Source organism: Henckelia pumila, chromosome 1 (assembly GCF_033568475.1).
Source record: "Henckelia pumila isolate YLH828 chromosome 1, ASM3356847v2, whole genome shotgun sequence".
NCBI classification, from domain to species: domain Eukaryota; kingdom Viridiplantae; phylum Streptophyta; class Magnoliopsida; order Lamiales; family Gesneriaceae; genus Henckelia; species Henckelia pumila.
This window is the reverse complement of record NC_133120.1, coordinates 67,016,430-67,035,206: the sequence shown is the minus strand read 5'-3', so window position 1 is coordinate 67,035,206 and position 18,777 is coordinate 67,016,430. Positions and strand designations below refer to the sequence as shown.

Sequence of the window (18,777 nt, the reverse complement as noted above, 5' to 3'; positions counted from 1 at the left end):
TATTTTATATTGTTACTACAGTGGTTCCCTACAGCAGGAAGCCAATGCTGGATTTAGTTGCCAACTGACTACGAGTGATGGTGATATAGAATTGTACAAGTATGACAGTGTGTTTGTGAGAGAAAATATTTATGAGTTCAACTCCGCCATAATCAATGACTTTTCTGACACATCGGATGTAGAAGAAGTGATCCACCCTGATATTCATGAAGTTATTGCTGTTCTCACCAGTGGTTTGATCAAACGTTTCCTGGCCGAATCTATGCTGCACAACTCATATCCTTTTACTTTGTTTTGCACAATATGGTTGTGCGTAATTGGACACCATCTAAAAACTTCACTGTGGTGACTAGGAAATAGGCCTTTGTGTTGTTTGTTATAGGGGCCGAGAGCCCTTTCAACTTTGGCAAGCTCGTGTTTAACATAGTACTCCAGTTTGCAGATTGAGGATTGAAGTTCACCAAGTTGCCTTTTCCATCTTTGATCTATGTAATTTTGGAGTCTCGTGGGCATTTGTGATATTGGTGAAAGTCTATCTGAGCTACTTGAGTATTTTAAAATCGTAGCTGCTCTGCTCAAAGGAAAGAGGAATCTTGTTCTACCCTGGTCAGAGATTGTTGCTGCTCTTGATGTTGTGCCCGATATTGCCAACACGGGTGACAACAGTGATAACACAGAGCCTCCTCCTCCTATTCTTGAGTTCTCCCTCACTGATATTCAAGCCCTCATGGCTCATGCTGAAAAGAATATTACCCAAGCTCAAGAGGACTTGGAGTTTTATGGAGCCTTGTTGGCAGACTGTCGTGAGAGATGAGGAATTTCTTTTCAAAAAAGGGGAGATATAGTGCAAAAACTTTGGAATTCTGAATTGAAGATGATAGCATTGAAAATGAAGAAGCAGTATCCAATTAATAGTGATAAGTTTTAGTGTGATTTTAATTGTTTCTTCATATCTTGCTTGAGTTAATTTGGTCCTTATTGTATATCTTATCATGCTCTGATATTTGTGTTCTAAGTTTCGTTGCTCTAATATGCTCATTCTAATTGCTCTGATTTTAATGACATATGCTCTGATAAGTTTAAATCCCTAACAGTTCTTCTCTGGTTCATACCTGCTTTAATATAGAAATAATAGGATCTCCATGTGATCTGGTTCACGTTATCTTTCATGTTGCCAACACGAGGGACAATACATTCAGGGAGAGACTTACTTATTCAGGGAGAGAAATGCTTTAACTCCGGGGGAGTTGTTACTTGAACTCATTTGTGCTGGTAATTTTGTCCAGAAAGACAAAAAAGAAAAGATTAAAGGAATATTAATTCCTTGATAATATTCTCCTACGTTAGAAAATATTTTACTAAGAGTTTTGCCTTTCTAAACTTGATATTATTCTAAGTTTAATATTTCGATATTATCGATAATCTATATATTAAATATTTACATAGATTTTTTAATATCTTGATATGTTATTTTTGAGTATTATGCTTATCAGATATTATCAAGATATGATTTATTGTGCTTAAAAGAGTTTTCTTTCATAATAGACTTTGTTTTCTTATTGTGTAGGATTCTATCTAAGGAATCCTTTCCACCCTTGGACTCTAATCTATAAGTAAGGATTCCTGCGCACAAACGAATGTGTTCTTCAGACGAGAATTCACAGAGCTCTCAGAGAAAAATCATGCAGAAGAATTCGAAGACTTCTGAAGAAACTTTTGTAGTCGTCGTTGCTGCTTTCCCATATTGTTGTGCGTATTGAAGACGTCGGAGACAACACTTAGTGCATAGTGTTGATCGACGACTTTTCTGGTTCTTCAAGTTTTGGCATAAGGAAATTTAATCTTATTTATTTATTATTCTAAGTTTTTAGGTTTGATTTTTCAACTTGTTGAAAAATTTATGATTTACTATTTTTCATAAAATCACTAGTATTGATTTGTAAGACTGATATACTATTTTTTAGTGATTATTTGGCCCTAAGGCACCCACACAAGTACTAGTTACTTGTGCATAATTATCTATGGTCTTAATTATTTTTATTTATTAATCGTATTTTATTAATTTCGCTGCATGTTGTCTCTATTATTGCCAACACCGTAGATTCTACACGAATTTAAGATAAACCACAATTACTCCTTATAGTTATCATCAAAGTAATGGATGGAATAGAATCCTTTCTATCCGCTATTGACCGTCTATCTCTCTTACCCTTACTGTAGAAATCAAGTGCTAGGTTATCGAGCATCATAAGAGGTGGCTCTGGTAGCGACACCCTATTCATCTGGCCTCAAGCGTGCTTCCGTTTCGTGGTCTTCCAGCTCAAAAAGGTGGTGGTTTTCTTTTCCTGGATCCTTGACTGATGCGACATCCAGAACTGGACAAGCCACATCATTTGAATCAAAATTCGCTCATGAAAATCCTGTATATTAGGATGTGTGGTATCACAACTATATATATATATATATATATATATATATATATATATATATATATATATATATTATCGAGACATATCTTAATAAGATATTGCTAAATGCAGTTGGACCTAGAAGTTTCATAGAATTAATTTTTGGTATTGGAACTATCAGTCACAATCAACTATATGCTACTTGTGGTGACAATCCGATTTCGAATTTAATTTAGAATTCTTCGATAAATAACGGTATTGTTAAAGTGTGGAATTGGAAGAAATTGGTGAAGCATTGAATGTGTTGATGTTTAGTTTAGATATGGAATTTTAGAAATTTGGTTCTTAAGCCCCTTAGTTTAAATAATATCATATTATTCAACATGTTTAAAAAAAATTTCATAATTATTTCTATAAATTGACCTAATTGTAGTTTTAATAATCTATTAATCAAATTTAGTCTGATAATTTGTTTTAAAAAAATATATGTATAAATCCTTTTTTGACGTTAGAGTCACACCAACAATTATGAGTGATATGTTAGTAATATTCAATACCATACCAATTTTACGCGGAAAAAAATTATAAAAAGAAATAAAAGTTATTGAAGTAACACTGAAATTAATTTCACTATTTATAGCTTCAACATTGCGATTAGGCGAGCTGAATGACCAATCTTTTTGAATCCTAATTCGGTCAGAGTAGTGCAATAAATAGTTTGATCTCATAGAAGGCGACATGATCAATAATTTTTCATTGGGAAAATTGTAATTTAATCTCATAAATTGGTATGTTTTGGATTTTAGTCTAATAAAACATTTGAAATTTATGGATCCAAATACAACCTTGGAATTAATAATAACCTATGCAAATGAAATTTCTCTGATCGAGAATATCCCTAACATCTCATGGCATGTTTATAATTTCTTACACGCTATCACTATCAGAGATTTATTCAAAAGCGCAATTCCGGCAAGAGTAATATATTTAGGTAGTGTTTGGGAGAGCTTCTAGGAAGCACTTCTCAACTTTTCGTTAACAAAATTTTACAAAATTTCAAAAATTTGTTAATGAAAAGCTGAGAAGTGCTTCCTAGAAGCTCTCCCAAACACCGCCTTAGTAGGATATGTGGGCATATTTTTGTATAGAACTGAGTGACAATTCATCAAAAGATATAAAATATCGATCATGTATATATATATGTAATTTTATTTTATTTTTTTTCTGGGAGTAGATTCGTTATCCTTTTGCTGAAATCAGAATAATCAATCGACTGTATAAAAAGGAATAATCAGGAGGAGGCAGCACAAAAAGATAGGGTGGGGTCTCCCACACAGGATCACTCCCCACTTTTATTATGACAACTTTCTCAACTACTGATTAGACCAGACTCTGTTTGTACCAGAAATCCCATCACACCTTATCGACGAGTAAATAAAAAATTATATTTTAAAAAATATTTTTTTATAATATTTTTTAAAAATATTTTATATAAGGCTCAGATCGAAAAAATTAAGTTTAAAATATTTAATAACTAAAATAAATTTTTTTCTGAAGAGTAGTTTTTTTATTTATAAACATTTGATATTGTATCAGACAGGATCAAAGGGCCGGTTTTTATATATGCATGCCATTAACATTTGTTCAGTACAAGAATAATTATATTAAAATAATTGTTTTTAATAATTTTGAATCATCGGATCATTAGCATTAAGACCTTGTACATGCACAAAATATTCACCGAAGATTCTGATCTTATTTCTGAAATAAAATGAAGCATTTAAAAATTAAATATATCATTAGTTCAATCTAGCCGAATAACAATGCTTTCGGGACTATTTTTAAGCAAGTCATTTGGATTCAATATTGATATAGGGTTTGATTAAGTTTGGAACCGAGTACTCCGGTTCCCGCTCCGTTCTGAATTGACCTGATCGACCCGACTAGCATCCCAACGACTCATTACACACTTTGAACTGTATTTCTTTTGAAGAGAAAGTTTTGACCTGATTCCCATCTCGTGTACGAATTTGATCATTATGAATAAAATAAATAAATAGCTAGCTGTACGCGGTTTCTTGAACGCATCTATGGACAAAAATTTTGATGTAATAATTCGACACCAAAACTAATATTAATTACTTGCCCTATTCATGCAATAATATATTGACAAAAAAATGGGCGTAGGGGGCCACATTGCATAAATCAATGAACCTAATATGTTTTTATTATTTAATGAATTAATATGAATGGTACATAGTGCCCCACAAAGCACATTACTCTCCATTATTCAATTAATGTCACATTGCAAAATATTGTAGTTGAAGGACAATGCATTCATGCCATGGTGCAGACACCACACATGCCAAATTGTATGAATATTTATGTCATTTTTTCGACATCTTTCTCAGATTTATATCCAAAGCTTTTGGGGTGTATGATTCATTCATATATATTCAATATTTAAAATTGTGTGGATTTGTTTGATCGGGTTTGAGAGCGATTATTAATTGAAAAGGTTTTTAATTCGTTTCGAAAGATTTTTATCCAATTTTTTTTCAATCTCGAGTATATTCGTCATCAAACAAATTCAAAAATATGTCAAAATGTCAAATAAAGCATAATATGAGAACACCAACTATTTGAATTACGATTTACGGTAGAGTTCAACATAGCACATAGGTATTACCCCAATGATAGATCTAATGTCTCATCGCTTATGTGTAAAAATAAGAACCATTGGATGCATGATTTGGGTATTACCTTTAGTGTAAGATCTCATTACATTTACCAATTTCCGGGAAAATTTATGTTATTCATAGTTCAATATATACCTAAAAAATGCATCAAATTGTGGTTGTTTATCCTCATTGATGCGATTATCATAAAATGGGTTCCTGGGTGGTGGGCAGAATACCCAGGTGGAACTCCAGCAAGCACCTTCGTCCCTCCCTGGATGCAATCTACACGCCAGGAAACAAAGAAACTCGTAAGTGAGGAGCCGAAAGGGTTTCCAGCGTTGCCACTCTGATGCTTAAGTCAGACTAAGATGTATAGAGTGGGATTAGAAATTTTTAGAGAAAGTGAGTGTGTGCGAGAGAATAGTGACATGTGATTATTAGCGTACCTTGGCCAGGTTCAGAAACCTGGTATTTATACCCGCCGGATTAGGTTATTAATGATTACATGGTATGGGCTGACTGTCAGCATTTAATGTGATGGGACACTTACCACGTGTGATTAGACACCCCGTAATCTTAGGAAGACCCCATACTGTTATAACGTGATTGGTAATGATTTGGTCCGTAACAGGAGTCTGATACACTCAAGATAGGCGTGGCCTTTTCCTGATCTTAAAAATAGAAATTATGGGCCCCACTAACTCTTTTCTTCTCTCGGCTCCCGAAAGCCTATTCCAGGATGCCCGGCTTCCGCTATTTACCCGGGCTCCCCTGATCACCCGGGGGTCCTAAAACCTCCTGGGTCCTATAGACCACCCGGGTCCTTGAAACCCCCCGGGCTACCTTACCACCTGGGTCCTCTTACCAGAATATCACCACAGCTCCCAAAAATAATCGGGCTAGAACCTGCTGCGCTGTCCCGATAAATTAGCATCTGCGTGGCTTTCTCGATCCGGAGCCCGGGTCAGGAGAGAGGCCTAACGTCAGCCCTAGACGCTTCGTAATGCATGTGTCAGAGGCCTTGTCAGAGGTCGCTTCAACTTCTTGAGCACGCTTCGTGCATCTCCACCGCTTATTTTAAAATACTTGGCCCAGATTGCTCGGTTTCTGAAAGTATTTAATCCTCGTGTCCTTTCATTCTCTCCCTCACTGTCTTCTTCGTAGTGCACCCTCCAACTCTCCAAAATTTCTTTCAGGCGTTCATCATCTCCCTTTCACAATCTTCCGCCTGATTCCTGACTCTCGTAAGTTTTCTTTTTCCTACCATGTCTACTGGCACATCCTCTACCTCTGGTTCAAATGCTAAGGGTTCTCCTCGCGATGAGGAAGCCAGTGGCAATTCGAGTGATAATCGCTTTGTTTCTTCCAATCCCTCTCGTTCTGCTCACATAAAACCTTCCAAACCAGTTCCCCGAAAACCTTTTTCCAAAGCTTCTTCTTCTCTTCCGAAGGGGAAAGTCAAGAAGAAGGTCCAAAATCCCCAACCACTCTCTACTCTTCCTCCTTTCTTGCCAAAACAACCCGCCACCCTTTGGTTTTCTCACCTTCCCAGCAGCTTGTCCAAAGTCATGGTGGAGGAGCTCATTAGATCAGACGAAATCCCTCCCTCTCACACTATTTTCCGTCCCTCGGAGGGAGACACTCCTGATGCTTCTCCCCCTGGATGCCATAACTTCTTTAGAGAACAAGTCAGAAGTGGCCTTAGGTTCCCCATTCCTGCTTTTTATTTACAAATTTCTGATTTTTTTGGCGTTCCTGTTAATCAATTTCATCCCAATTCCTTCCGGATCATGGCTGCAACTTTTGACTTGTTCCACATGCATAACCTAGTCATTACTCCCCTCATCTTCCATTATTTTTTTACCTACCATTTCAATGAGAGGGCTTTCTCCTTGACTTCCAGGCAAAACAGCTGCTTCCTTAGTGACCTCCCTTCCTCTTTAAAGGTGAGGAAAGAGAGGTATTTCTTCATTCAACCCTCGGTCTCATTTTCTTTTAGGACCGGGTTCCTATCTGCTCTTCCTCCCCAGCCCGAACTCCTTTCTCACTATAAGACAGAGGGGGCTTATACAAGCAGCATCGAGCTAGTGGGAAAGAAAACATTTCCTTCTTTTGTTCTTCTTTCTAACAATAATATGAAGTCTTTCGGGTTGAGTGCCCGGGTTCCAGATCCCTTGGATCAGGTAGTGGATGCTTACGGTCTCCCGGAAACTCAACCTGGTAAATAGCTATCCTTTCTCTCTTTCTTTAATTTCTTAATTAATTTTTTATAATCTCCTCTTCATTTTCTTTTTTTCTGACAGAGCCCGAAATGTTTCAAGAGGAGTTTTCTCGACGTGCGGCGGCAAGAAAGGCTGCCAAAGAGAGAGTTACTGCTTTGGCTGAAAGCAGGAAAAAGGCCCGGGTAGATCGGGAAATTTTGATCCCAGACTCTGCATCCCAGGTGGAGGAGGACCCGACGTTCTCTGTTCTCGCAAGCTCTTTCGCTCCTCGGCCAGAGCCTCCTACCTCTTCGGCAAGCTTGAGTGTGCCTCCGACCGGGACCCAGGTAGTGTCTTTTGCGGCCCCTCTTCTTTCCTCTCAATCACAGCTTTCTCTTAGCCTCGAGGATGCAGAGGATGATATTCCCCTCAACCAGTGCAAGAGGAGGCTCACACAGGAGCCAGAGACCGTAATTTTGAGCGACTCTGAGGAGAGAGCGTTCACAGGTCCTTTGGCTCCTCCTCCTACTCAAATACAAGGGATTCCAAGTCTGGACTAGAGTGACAAGATCATCTCGTCCGAGGATGTTGCCGCAACCACCTCTTGGGGCCCCCGCTCCATGCCTTTTCTTCAGGGGACGACCTCTTCTAAAGCTGCCCTCCTCTTGAGCCTAGCTACTCCAGAGGAGAAACGCCTCCTTTCTAAAAAAAGGATCCCCGACAAGATATCCGAGGGCATCTCCCATGCGTATATAGTAAGCTCTCTGTTTGTTTTCATGTGCCATGGATTTACTTGGTACTCTTTTTTCCTTATTTTATCTTTGTGTAATTTGTGTAGGACCTGTGTATGCTGGTTAACGCCATGAGAGAAGCTCATAAGAAATTTCAGCACGTAGGTGTTCGGGCCTGCTCTTTTAAAGAGGCTAACTCTTTGCTCAAAATTTAGCTTCTAAGGGCCCGGGAATTACATGAGGCTGATGTGAGGTCTCTTCAGAAATCCTTGGAAGATTCCCGAGCTGAGGCAGCCCAGGCCCAAACAGCCCTGCAACAAGGGTTGGAGGAGGCTCTGAATAAACTGGTTAGTGAGTCTTTGTCCTCTCAACTCCAAGTCGAGTCATTGAGGAAGGATGTCCAAACAGCCAAGGACGCAGTGCAAATGGCCCAGCAGGAGGCGGAGAATAATAAAACCGAGGTGGAGATAGCTCGATCGGAACTGGCCTTGTCTAGACAAGAAGGGGAACTGCTCCATAAAACCACAGGCGAAGTTGTCTCTGCTCTGGAGAAGCATTTAAAGATGGTGTCTTCGAAGGAATTCGAGAAGGCAGTCTTGGATATATCCTTCGACTTTTTTTCCCAGGGCTTTGACCTCTATAACTCTCAATATGAGGAGGCGGGCTTGATTCAGGAAGGAGTCCCCGATTTTGATAAGGTCATTGCCTCCCTCCCCTCCGAAAAAGCTAGTGAAGAGCCCTCTTCCAGAGAAGCCTCAAAGCATGTGGTTGAATCTACCCCCGAGCAGTCCATTGTTCAGGAGTCTTTGAAAAGTGTTTAGGACAATTTTTGAAATTTTATAAACTTGATCTTTGTTATGAGTATGATTATTGGTTTTTATTATCTTGCCTTTCTTTATATGTCCCTTGATTATGCAAGCACGTTAAAAACAAGACCCAGGATAACAGGTCAACGAAATTTTTTGCTTTCTCTGGTGAAAGAGAATAATTCTTTCTTCAAAATGATCATTAAAAATCCCTCCTTGTTAAGGAATCCTAGTGTGACTAGCAAATCCTAACGAAAGATAAAGAATCATTCCTTTGGGATTTTCATCAATCTGAGGATCTAGGTTAGTATCGGGCAAATTCTCATAAATGCCCGTGTAATAGACCATCGAGTCTAAGTGACGCCCAACTAGTGAATATCATATATTTATTTGCCCACGAGATTGTCTCGGGATTTTAGGTGCCAAGGTGGTAGATCGCCTAGACTTAAGTGCCATGAATTACCACGGGCTTTGAGTACCAGGGTAGTGGATCGCCTGGGTTTTAAGGTGCCAAGGTAGTAGATCGCCTGGACTTAGATGTCATGGGCTTTTAGGTGCCAGGGTGGTAGATCTCCTGGACTTAAGTGCCGTGAATTATCACGGGCTTTGAGTACCAGGGTTGTAGATCTCCTGGACTTAAGTGCCGTGAATTACCACGGGATTTGAGTACCAGGGTGGTAGATCGCTTGGGTTTAGATGTCATGGGGCTGCCATGGGCTTTTAGGTGCCAGGATGGTAGATCTCCTGGACTTAAGTGCCTTGAATTACCCCGGGTTTTGAGTACCAGGGTGGTAGATCGCTTGGGTTTAGATGTCATGGGGCTTCCATGGGCTTTTAGGTGCAAGGGTGGTAGATCGTCTGGACTTAAGTGCCGTGAATTACCACGAACTTTGAGTACCAGGGTGGTAGATCGCTTGGGTTTAGATGTCATGGGGAAACCATGGGCTTTTAGGTGCCAGGATTGCAGATCACCTGGACTTAAGTGCCGTGAATTACCACGAGCTTTGAGTACCAAGGTGATAGATCACCTGGGTTTAGATGCCATGGGCTTTTAGGTGCCAGGGTGGTAGATCACCTAGACTTAAGTGCCGTGAATTACCATGGGCTTTGAGTACCAAGGTGATAGATCGTCTGGGTTTAGAGGCCATGGGGCTGCCATGGGTTTTAGGTGCCAGTGTGGTAGATCGCCAGGACTTAAGTGCCATGAATTATCACGGGCATTGAGTACCAAGGTGGTAGATCGTCTGGGTTTAGATTCCATGGGGCTTCCATGGGCTTTTAGGTGCCGGGGTGGTAGATCGCCTGGACTTAAGTGTCGTGAATTACCACGGGCTTTGAGTATCAGGGTGGTAGATCGCCTGGGTTTAGATGTCATGGGCTTTTAGGTGCCAGGGTAGTAGATCGCCTGGACTTAAGTGCCGTGAATTACCACGGGATTTGAGTACCAGGGTGGTAGATTGTCTGGGTTTTAAGGTGCCAGTGTGGTATATCGTCTAGAATTAGATGTCATGGGGTGCCATGGGCTTTTAGGTTTACAATGAAACAAAATATACCTTTATTCATACAACATTAAGAAATACAATTTACAAGGAAACTGGTGTTAAGCATAATAAGATTTCAAGTGCACTGTGTTCTAGGGCCTCTGTAGAACCCGGCCCTGATGGTCCTCCAAGTACCAAGCATTTCTCCCGATCCTTCGAACAACCTTGTAGGGCCCTTAACACTTTGCTTCCAGCTTCTTTACTTCTCCCGCCGGGTTAACTTTCTTTAAAACAAGGTCACCTATTTGGAATTCCCGAGGCCTGACCCCTTGATTGAAAATCTTTCATCATCCTGCCTCAATAAGCCTCCATTCTTACAGCAGCCCTTTCCCTCTTCTCCTCAATCAAATCAAATTCTTGTCTCGGCCATTGGCTCCTTCTTTTTGATAGGACTGTATCCGAGGGGAAAACTGCTCGATTTTCACTAGTAATATTGCTTCAGACCCATACACCAGGCTGAAAGATTTTTCTCCCGTAGCAGTCTTTGGAGTGGTACGATATGCCCACAATACCCCGGGAATTTCATCCACCCAATTTTTGCCAACGCCATAGAGTCTGGCTTGCAGGGATCGGATAATTGTTCTGTTGGTTACTTCTGTCTGCCCATTACTCTGAGGGTAGGCTACTGAAGTGAATGCTTGCTTTATCTTCATCTCGGTACACCAATCTATTTTTTTTATCCCTGGAATGGCCTTCCATTGTCTGAAACTAGCTTCCGAGGCACACCAAATCTGCAAACAATGTTCTTTCATATGAAATTTAGCACAGCCCCTTCAGTGATTCTGGCTAGAGGCTCGGACTCTATCCATTTAGAAAAGTAATCCACTGCAACCAAAAGGAATTTCTTCTGCCCGGGACCTATAAGAAAGTGTCCCACAATATCCAAGCTCCATTGATCAAACGGGCAAGACGCCCATACTGCCTGTAACTCCGATGTCGTCTTGTGAGAAAAGTTTCCAAACCTCTGACATCCTTCGCATGCTCTGACTACCTGTCGGGCATCCTGCTGCAAAGTGGGCCACCAATACCCGGCTAATAAAATGCGTCGGGCCAGACTCAACAACCCTCCATGATCTCCACAACATCCTTCATGTATCTACTGCAGCACATATTTTACCTTTTTCTCGGCCATGCACCTCAGCAAAGGACAATGAAAAGATCTCCGATACAAATTTCCATTTAACAGGGTAAAACAAGGTACCTGTCTTTTGACTTTCCTGGCCAATATCTCCTCTTCGGGAAGGGTTTCTGTTCGCAGGTAATCCAAGAGAGGAGTCATCCAGTACTCTTCTAAGGTTTGTTTTTCCCCCTCTTCTACAACCAGCACCGACTCGGTTTGTTGTATCACCTCCCTGCTATCACTGCCAGTTAAGGAGGTAGCCATTTTGGCTAATGTGTCTGCTTTAGAGTTATGCTCCCGGGGGATTTGCTCTATGCTCCAGCTGGAGAAACCTCCTACCTGCCGTTTGACCAGTTCCACGTACTCCCGCAACCTTTCTTCCTTAACACTGAAGGTTCCCTGCACCTGTTGTACTACCAACTGAGAGTCAGAGTAGATGATCGCATGCTCGGCCCCTGCTTCCCGAGGTAACTTCAACCCAGTGATGACTGCTTCATTGTTGGATTTAGAAGGATGCAATCTCAAGGCTACCCGGGTCTTCTCCTGAGTAGGAGAGATTAAGACTACACCTACTCCACTCCCTTCAAAGCTACTAGCCCCATCCACGAACACCCTCCATACTTCCTCTTGGCCAAAGTTAAGGACCTCCGTCAAGAATCGGATAGAGCATGTGCCTTGATGGCAACCCGGGCCTGGTATTCAATGTCGTACTCCCCAAATTCCACTTCCCATTTAACCAATCTGCTTAAATCATCTGGATGAGTCATCACCCGGCCAAGTAAACTGTGAGACCTCGATTCTAATCATCTAATCTCAGAATAAAAAATAATTACGCATACAAGATCTAAGATTAAAAGCAAAGTTTTTTTTTTTTTTTTTTTTTTTTACACAGGGTGACGCGCGGGCGCGCATACAGACCTGCCCGGGCCTCCGAGAAAGGGAGCAGAACGCGCGGGCGCTCCTCACCAGGCGCGGGCGCGCATGGCCTACTGTTTTAGCTCAAAAAAGGCTCCAAATGTGCAATCTAACACCCGGAAAGGCTCCGACATGATCCAACTAACACTTTTCCAACAACGAAGTATTCAATTACAAGAAAGAGTAGAACATGCATCAATTCTAAGTTCCAAAATCCAAAATACAAATCGAGTTCGAATACAATCTAAGTTCGATTTCAAATTTGACTTCTACAATAACAAGGCCTCACTCTATCAACTCGACCACCTAGCCATGCGATCTCTGACTCGGTCCTGCCCCACCTGTTGCCAAGCACACATACAAAGACAAGACAACAGCCGGATAATCCGGTGAGAATAATATTCCCAGTAAAAGAGACAAACATGCAATATCATAAAAACATCTCAAACGAAATGCATCATCTTCTACATATTCAAATAACAACCATGCAATTCCACAAGCATGTCTAAAACTCAATTCATATGCATAAATGCAATGCATGTCTTTAAATCTGAGATTATCAAGTCGGATAATCAAAACATTTCTGCTTTTGCTTTTGGGATCCCGAGGACGAGATCACGTAAACAACTCACCGACTCTCCCGATCGAGGTGGTGCTACGTATCTCCATCCTCTAGACTTTGGTGCAACTATAAGGAGTATGCTAGCACTAGGTGAAACAGCTACACCCAGGCCACTCACAATATAATTCCCAAAACGTCTAACATCAAAAGGGCCGTCCTGCCCGCTATTCAAATCAGGGTTCATATGCTCAATATGAATGCAATGCAACATAACTCAAATAATCAATTAACATGCAAGTATGTGATTTTTCCGGAACACTCGAATCAAGTCGGATTCGAGTCATTCGTTCCATTCCATTCCAAGTCATCTTATACCTCTTTTCAACAACGTCGATGCTCCAAACCTGGAAACAACATCGATACAAGAATTCCAAATCAAAATTCCATTCCAAATCAAGTTCAACGATAAAGATAATTCAATTCAACTTTCGAGGATGGATCAACTCGATACCAAACCTCGATCAACTCTTCAACGATTCGAAAGTTGCCAATTCGGAACTCCACGATCTTCAACTAATCTGCGGAGATAAAATCAATCCAATATCAATCCATTCAAAACGAGCAACTCCCAAAAAAACTCAAACGAATCTCCTATTTCCAAAATCTCAAACCGGCGGCATAACGGCTATAAATTCAACTAACCGAAAATGCAAACAGCATAATATCACTCTAAGCAACTCATATCAATCAACATTCAACCAAAACAATCCAATTCCAACAAATCACAAAACTCACTTTTTCGAAAATCCCTTCAAAAATTCATAACAAATCCGAACGTCGCTCTAATTCAAAACTGACAGATAATAAACGATCAGAACTCCGCCAGGAACAACATACTAGAATCTAAATCGATTCTAACCACCTCCGAAAAATAAAACATATCCGATCGGAGAAATACTTATGGTATAACGAAGCTCTCTCAGCCGTGATCGCTAATCTGCCTTCAGAAATAATTTCTAACGGACGGATCGTGCTCGGGGTGAAATCCAAAAGCTTGAAAAGCTTATCTCACGCCTTCAATGGAGGAATCGGTTGGGAGAGAAGAGGGTGGAGTGAAGGAGGAGTCAAAACAAGGTATAAATATCTAATTAAGTCCATATTTGTGTTTTAGTCCCTGAAAAATCCGAAATTTGCAAAAAGGACCCTGATCAAAATCAAGTCGGCTCTTGAACTCTGGAATCTCCGATTATCTCAAATAAAGTCGATTAAGATAAAATCGGGGCGTTACATAAACTGTTGGTTAAGACCGTGACCGGGGGAAATAGAAAGTAGGGTCTGAGCTTCCGGGCAATAAGGACAAGTGCTAGAGCCATATTTTCCACCTCACTGTATCGAGCCTCCGGTCCCTTCAAAGCATGACTCACATAATATACAGGCTTTTGATCCCCGGCTTCCTCCTTTATCAACACGGAGCTTACAGCATGCTTGGTTGTGGAGAGATACACCCAAAACCTCTCCCCGGGCTCTGGTTTGACCAAGACTACAGATTAGCCAGGTGCTCCTTCAACTCCTGAAAACCCCGTTCGCATTCTTCAGTCCATCCCAATTTTTGGGCTTTCCTTAACACCTGGAAGAAAGGATAGTTTCTATGGGATGATCGAGCGATGAACCGGGATAAAGAAGTGATCCTACCGATCAGCCACTGCACTTCTCTAATAGATGTAGGAGAAGGAATTTATTATCTTCACTTTCTCGGGATTCACTTTTATCCCTCTTTCCGTCACCACAAAGCCCAAGAACTTCCCACTCTTGACCCCAAATACACACTTAGTCAGGTTGAGCTTCACTCCATACTTTCGCAGCGTGCCAAAGGTTTCCTCCAAGTCGGGAATGAAATATTCCCGAGTCCAGGACTTCACCAGAATATCATCCACATAGACCTCCACATTTTGGCCGAGCTGGCCTTGGAAAACCCTGTCCATCATCCTTTGATACGTAACCCCTGCATTCTTTAATCCAAAAGGCATAACGACGTAACAAAAGGTTCCTCCCGAGGTGATGAAACTAACCTTGTCTTGATCCTCCTGCGCCAGGGGAATCTGGTGGTATCCCTGGTAAGCATCCATGAGACAAAGTAGCTCAAAACCTGACGTGGAATCCACCAGTTGATCTATCCGAGGAAAATGGTAGAAATCTTTCGGGCAAGCTTCATTCAGATCTCGGAAATCGATGCACATCCTCCATTTCCTGGTGGCTTTAGGTACCAGCATCACATTAGATATCCAGGTGGGAAATTGCACCTCCCGGATATCTCCTGCCTCCATCAATTCTTGGAATTGATCAGCAATGACCTTGTCCTTCTCTGTCCCATTGTGCCGCTTCTTTTGTTTGACAGGCCGGGATCCAGGAATGATATTAAATTTATGCTCTGCCACGTGAGCCAAAATCCCGGTCAATTCTTTTGGATGCCAGGCAAACACGTCCAGATTCCGAGCCAAACATGCCCTCAGTTGACCAGACAGGATGGATTCTAAGTCTCGAGCAATCTTAGCAACTTTTCCTGATTGCTCGGGCAACAACTCCACTGCCTCGTGCTCCTCCTTTACCTCCACCACTGCACACACTTCTGCCTTGCCAGGACCATTCTCCTCCCGCTCGCTCCGGGCCCTCTTATTATCTACCCGAATAGTATTAGCATAACACCGCCGGGAGGAAGGCTGTTCTCCTCTTATCTCTCCAACTTGGTTACCCACCGGGAACTTGATCTTTTGATGGTAGGCCGAGGCAAAAGTCATGAAGGCGTTTAGGGCGGGTCTTCCTAAAATTATGTTATAGGAAGACGGAGCTTCTACAATGGTAAATAGAGTCATGATAATCTTTCTCAAATCACCCGATCCCAGGGTGATTGGCAACCATACTTCGCCTCGAGGTTGACACTATGTCCGGCAAACCCGTAAAGACCATTCTTCACCTGGCTAACCTCATACCCTTTCAAATCCATCTGCTCAAAAGCTTTCTGAAAGATGACATTCACTGAGCTCCCTGAATCGAAGAATACCCGCTTCACATCATAGTTGGCCACCCGGACCCGAATAAGTAAAGCATCATTGTGAGGAACAGACAAACCTTCCAAGTCTTCCGGTCCGAAGGTGATAACTGGACAGGAGACTGGTTTTCGGGATTCTAACCCCAAGATTTCCTTTTTGCTCCAAGATTTTTGGGCCCTATTTGAATTTCCATATGTACCCTCCTAATATCATTTTAATCACCCCCCCTCGAGGGTCCATCCCGAGCTCTTGGCTTTGGGCATCGCGGCGCGGCCTCCCGGGTCTTTTGTGGGATCGCCCTATTGAATTTGGGTGCCGTGGATCCCGACACCCATGGAGGTCCCCGAGGTTTTTTCTCCAACCGTCTTGCCTCTTCCGGTATAGGCTTCTCTGCTTCAGCCAGGAGTTTTCTGCTTTCACTGGTGTCGTGAGTACTGAGTACTGACCTGTTGGATCGAGAAATATTTCCCTGGTCTCTTTTGAGAGGCCAGCCGTACATCTTATTTGCACATGTGGACCCCTCGGTCCCGGGTCATTTTTTGCGGAGCATAGGCCATTAGCCTCCCAAGGTGATCATTCCTTCCTTCTCCTTGACCACTTCGATTCCCTTTCTATTTATTTCCTTTTCTTCAGTCTTTCTCCCTCTTCTGCCGCTGGACTTCCTCCATGTCGATATATTTTTCGGCCCAAGCTAAGAGTTTTTCAAAGTTTTGGGGAGCCTTTTTTACAAAGGATCAAAAAAGCTCTCCTTCCTTGAGCCCTTGCATAAAGGCTGTAATTTTGGTTTCAGGGGCGCAGGCTGGCACCTGCAGGGCTATTTTATTAAACTTCTTGATTTACGCCCTAAGAGATTCTTCCCCTACTTGCATGAACTCAAAGAGGCTGAGGGTAGTCTTTCTTTATCGCTTGCTGCTACTTAAGTGCTGCAGAAAGACCTCCCGGAATTCTTTGAAAACATGGATGCTTCCAACCTCCAAGTTTTCAAACCATCTCTGAGCTGAATCCACCAGAGTGATTAAGAACACCTTGCATTTGATTTGATCATTATAACAGCGCAGCATGGCTACATTTTCAAATCGAGCCACATGCTCTTCCGGGTCACCGCTACCATCATACACCTTGATCTTGGCTGATTTGATGTGTGCTGGCAACGACTCTTTGATGATCTCTGGCAAGAAAGGGCAACCCAGACTCCTGACCCGCAAAGATTCCCGTGAGTTAGTGTTTTCTAACTTCAGGATTTTTTGTTTCAGCATCTCCAAATCTCCTGCCATGTTAACGTTGGCGGACTCGACATGCGATTCTTCTTCTTCTTCTACATGTATGCTTTCTTGCCCCCCCCCCCCCCCTTTTCTTTCCCCGATTCCCGCTCTCGCTCCACTGTTTTTTCCTTAACTCCCCCTTTGATTCTTTCTCCTTATCCTTCTCTTGCTCTTTCTCCTGCTCCTTGGTAACGCTAAGTCGTGTCACGCCCAAATTACCCAACTCAATCAGATAAACAAAATATGCAGTAGTGTGAGTAGGGATCGTTCCCACGAGGAAAGTGAAATTTAAAAATGTTCTTAAAAATATTGAAAATAAATAAAATGGGTTTTAATATTTTTGAATTAACTACTGAAAATTTAAGCAATTTAAAATAAATTTTATCACTAACATGCAAGATTAAAAATTATACTGAAGAAATCAATAAGAAACAAGCATTGGTATCAGTCGACTACACCCTTGATATTTATTCATTCAATCATAGATTATCTAAAAATAATTAATCCTATCAAATATTCATCATTGAAAATTAAATTTTTGTTTCACCTTAATCCTAGTTAATTAGACACCAACGTTTTAGATTAACCTTTACCAATAAATCAACCCGGATACCAGCGAATAGATTTGAATTTAAGGTAGCATTCAAATGAGTAAAACTGATGAATCTAGACAACACAAATACCAGCGATTGTATTTAGCCTAGTCAATTTTTGTTCCTACGATTTAAAAAATTCACCAGCAGAAAATATTAAACGCAGTTGCTTTGCAAATTAGATGGTTCAAACAATTACGGATTTGAATTCTAATTTAGCAGTAGATTGTATAGCAAATCTTAAGATGGCCAATCTAAAAATCTCACATGCAAGCATGAAATAATTCAGAACAACTTTTGATACTCAATAAAGATTAAACACTGAAAAATTCAAATCTCATGAATAAACTAAATCAAGGGCTTGTCTTCCTCAACCAAGTTCTAAAGTTTAGCCACAACGATTCAAAAAAAACCAAAGAAAAATTAAAAGAAAAGAAGAAATTGTAAGAAAAAGATAGAACACAAAACCTAACCTCCAAAGAACCTTCAAAGTCTGATAATAATCCTCAGAAAAATGGAATAAAAAACCTATTAAAAGTCTAGAGTCCAAAACAAAATAGTTTCCAAATTCAAAAACTCCTTTCTGAACAGCGACGCTCGCTCGATCGGTAAACATTGGCCGATCGAGCGAGACCAAGAATGTGATCCTATTGTCCTTCAAAATTCATGCTGCCGCTCGATCGGTAAGATGTTGCGGATCGAGCAATCAAAAATTCCAGTGCCTACTGCCTTGTTTCTTCACATGACTCGCTCGATTGGTAAATTGTTGCAGATCGATCGGGCAACTTTTCTTCAAAATATCTTCAACATTTATCTTGCTCCATAGTTCCGTCCATACGTCCTCCAACACGGACAACCTACACACAAAACCGGGAAACAAATCATGTAGACACACAAAATGCAATACAAA

At 41.2% G+C, this 18,777-nt stretch overlaps 1 protein-coding gene across 1 annotated transcript; it reads right to left on the bottom strand.

Annotated features, from left to right (window-relative positions):
• Positions 1-10,712: 10,712 nt before the first annotated feature.
• On the bottom strand, positions 10,713-15,760 carry LOC140864152 (uncharacterized). Its single transcript, XM_073268103.1, has 3 exons — positions 14,714-15,760; positions 11,486-12,133; positions 10,713-11,099 (listed from the first exon to the last, which is right to left on the bottom strand). The coding sequence occupies exons 1-3, from the start codon at positions 15,758-15,760 to the stop codon at positions 10,713-10,715; spliced, it is 2,082 nt and encodes a 693-aa protein (XP_073124204.1).
• Between the last annotated feature and the right edge of the window lie 3,017 nt (positions 15,761-18,777).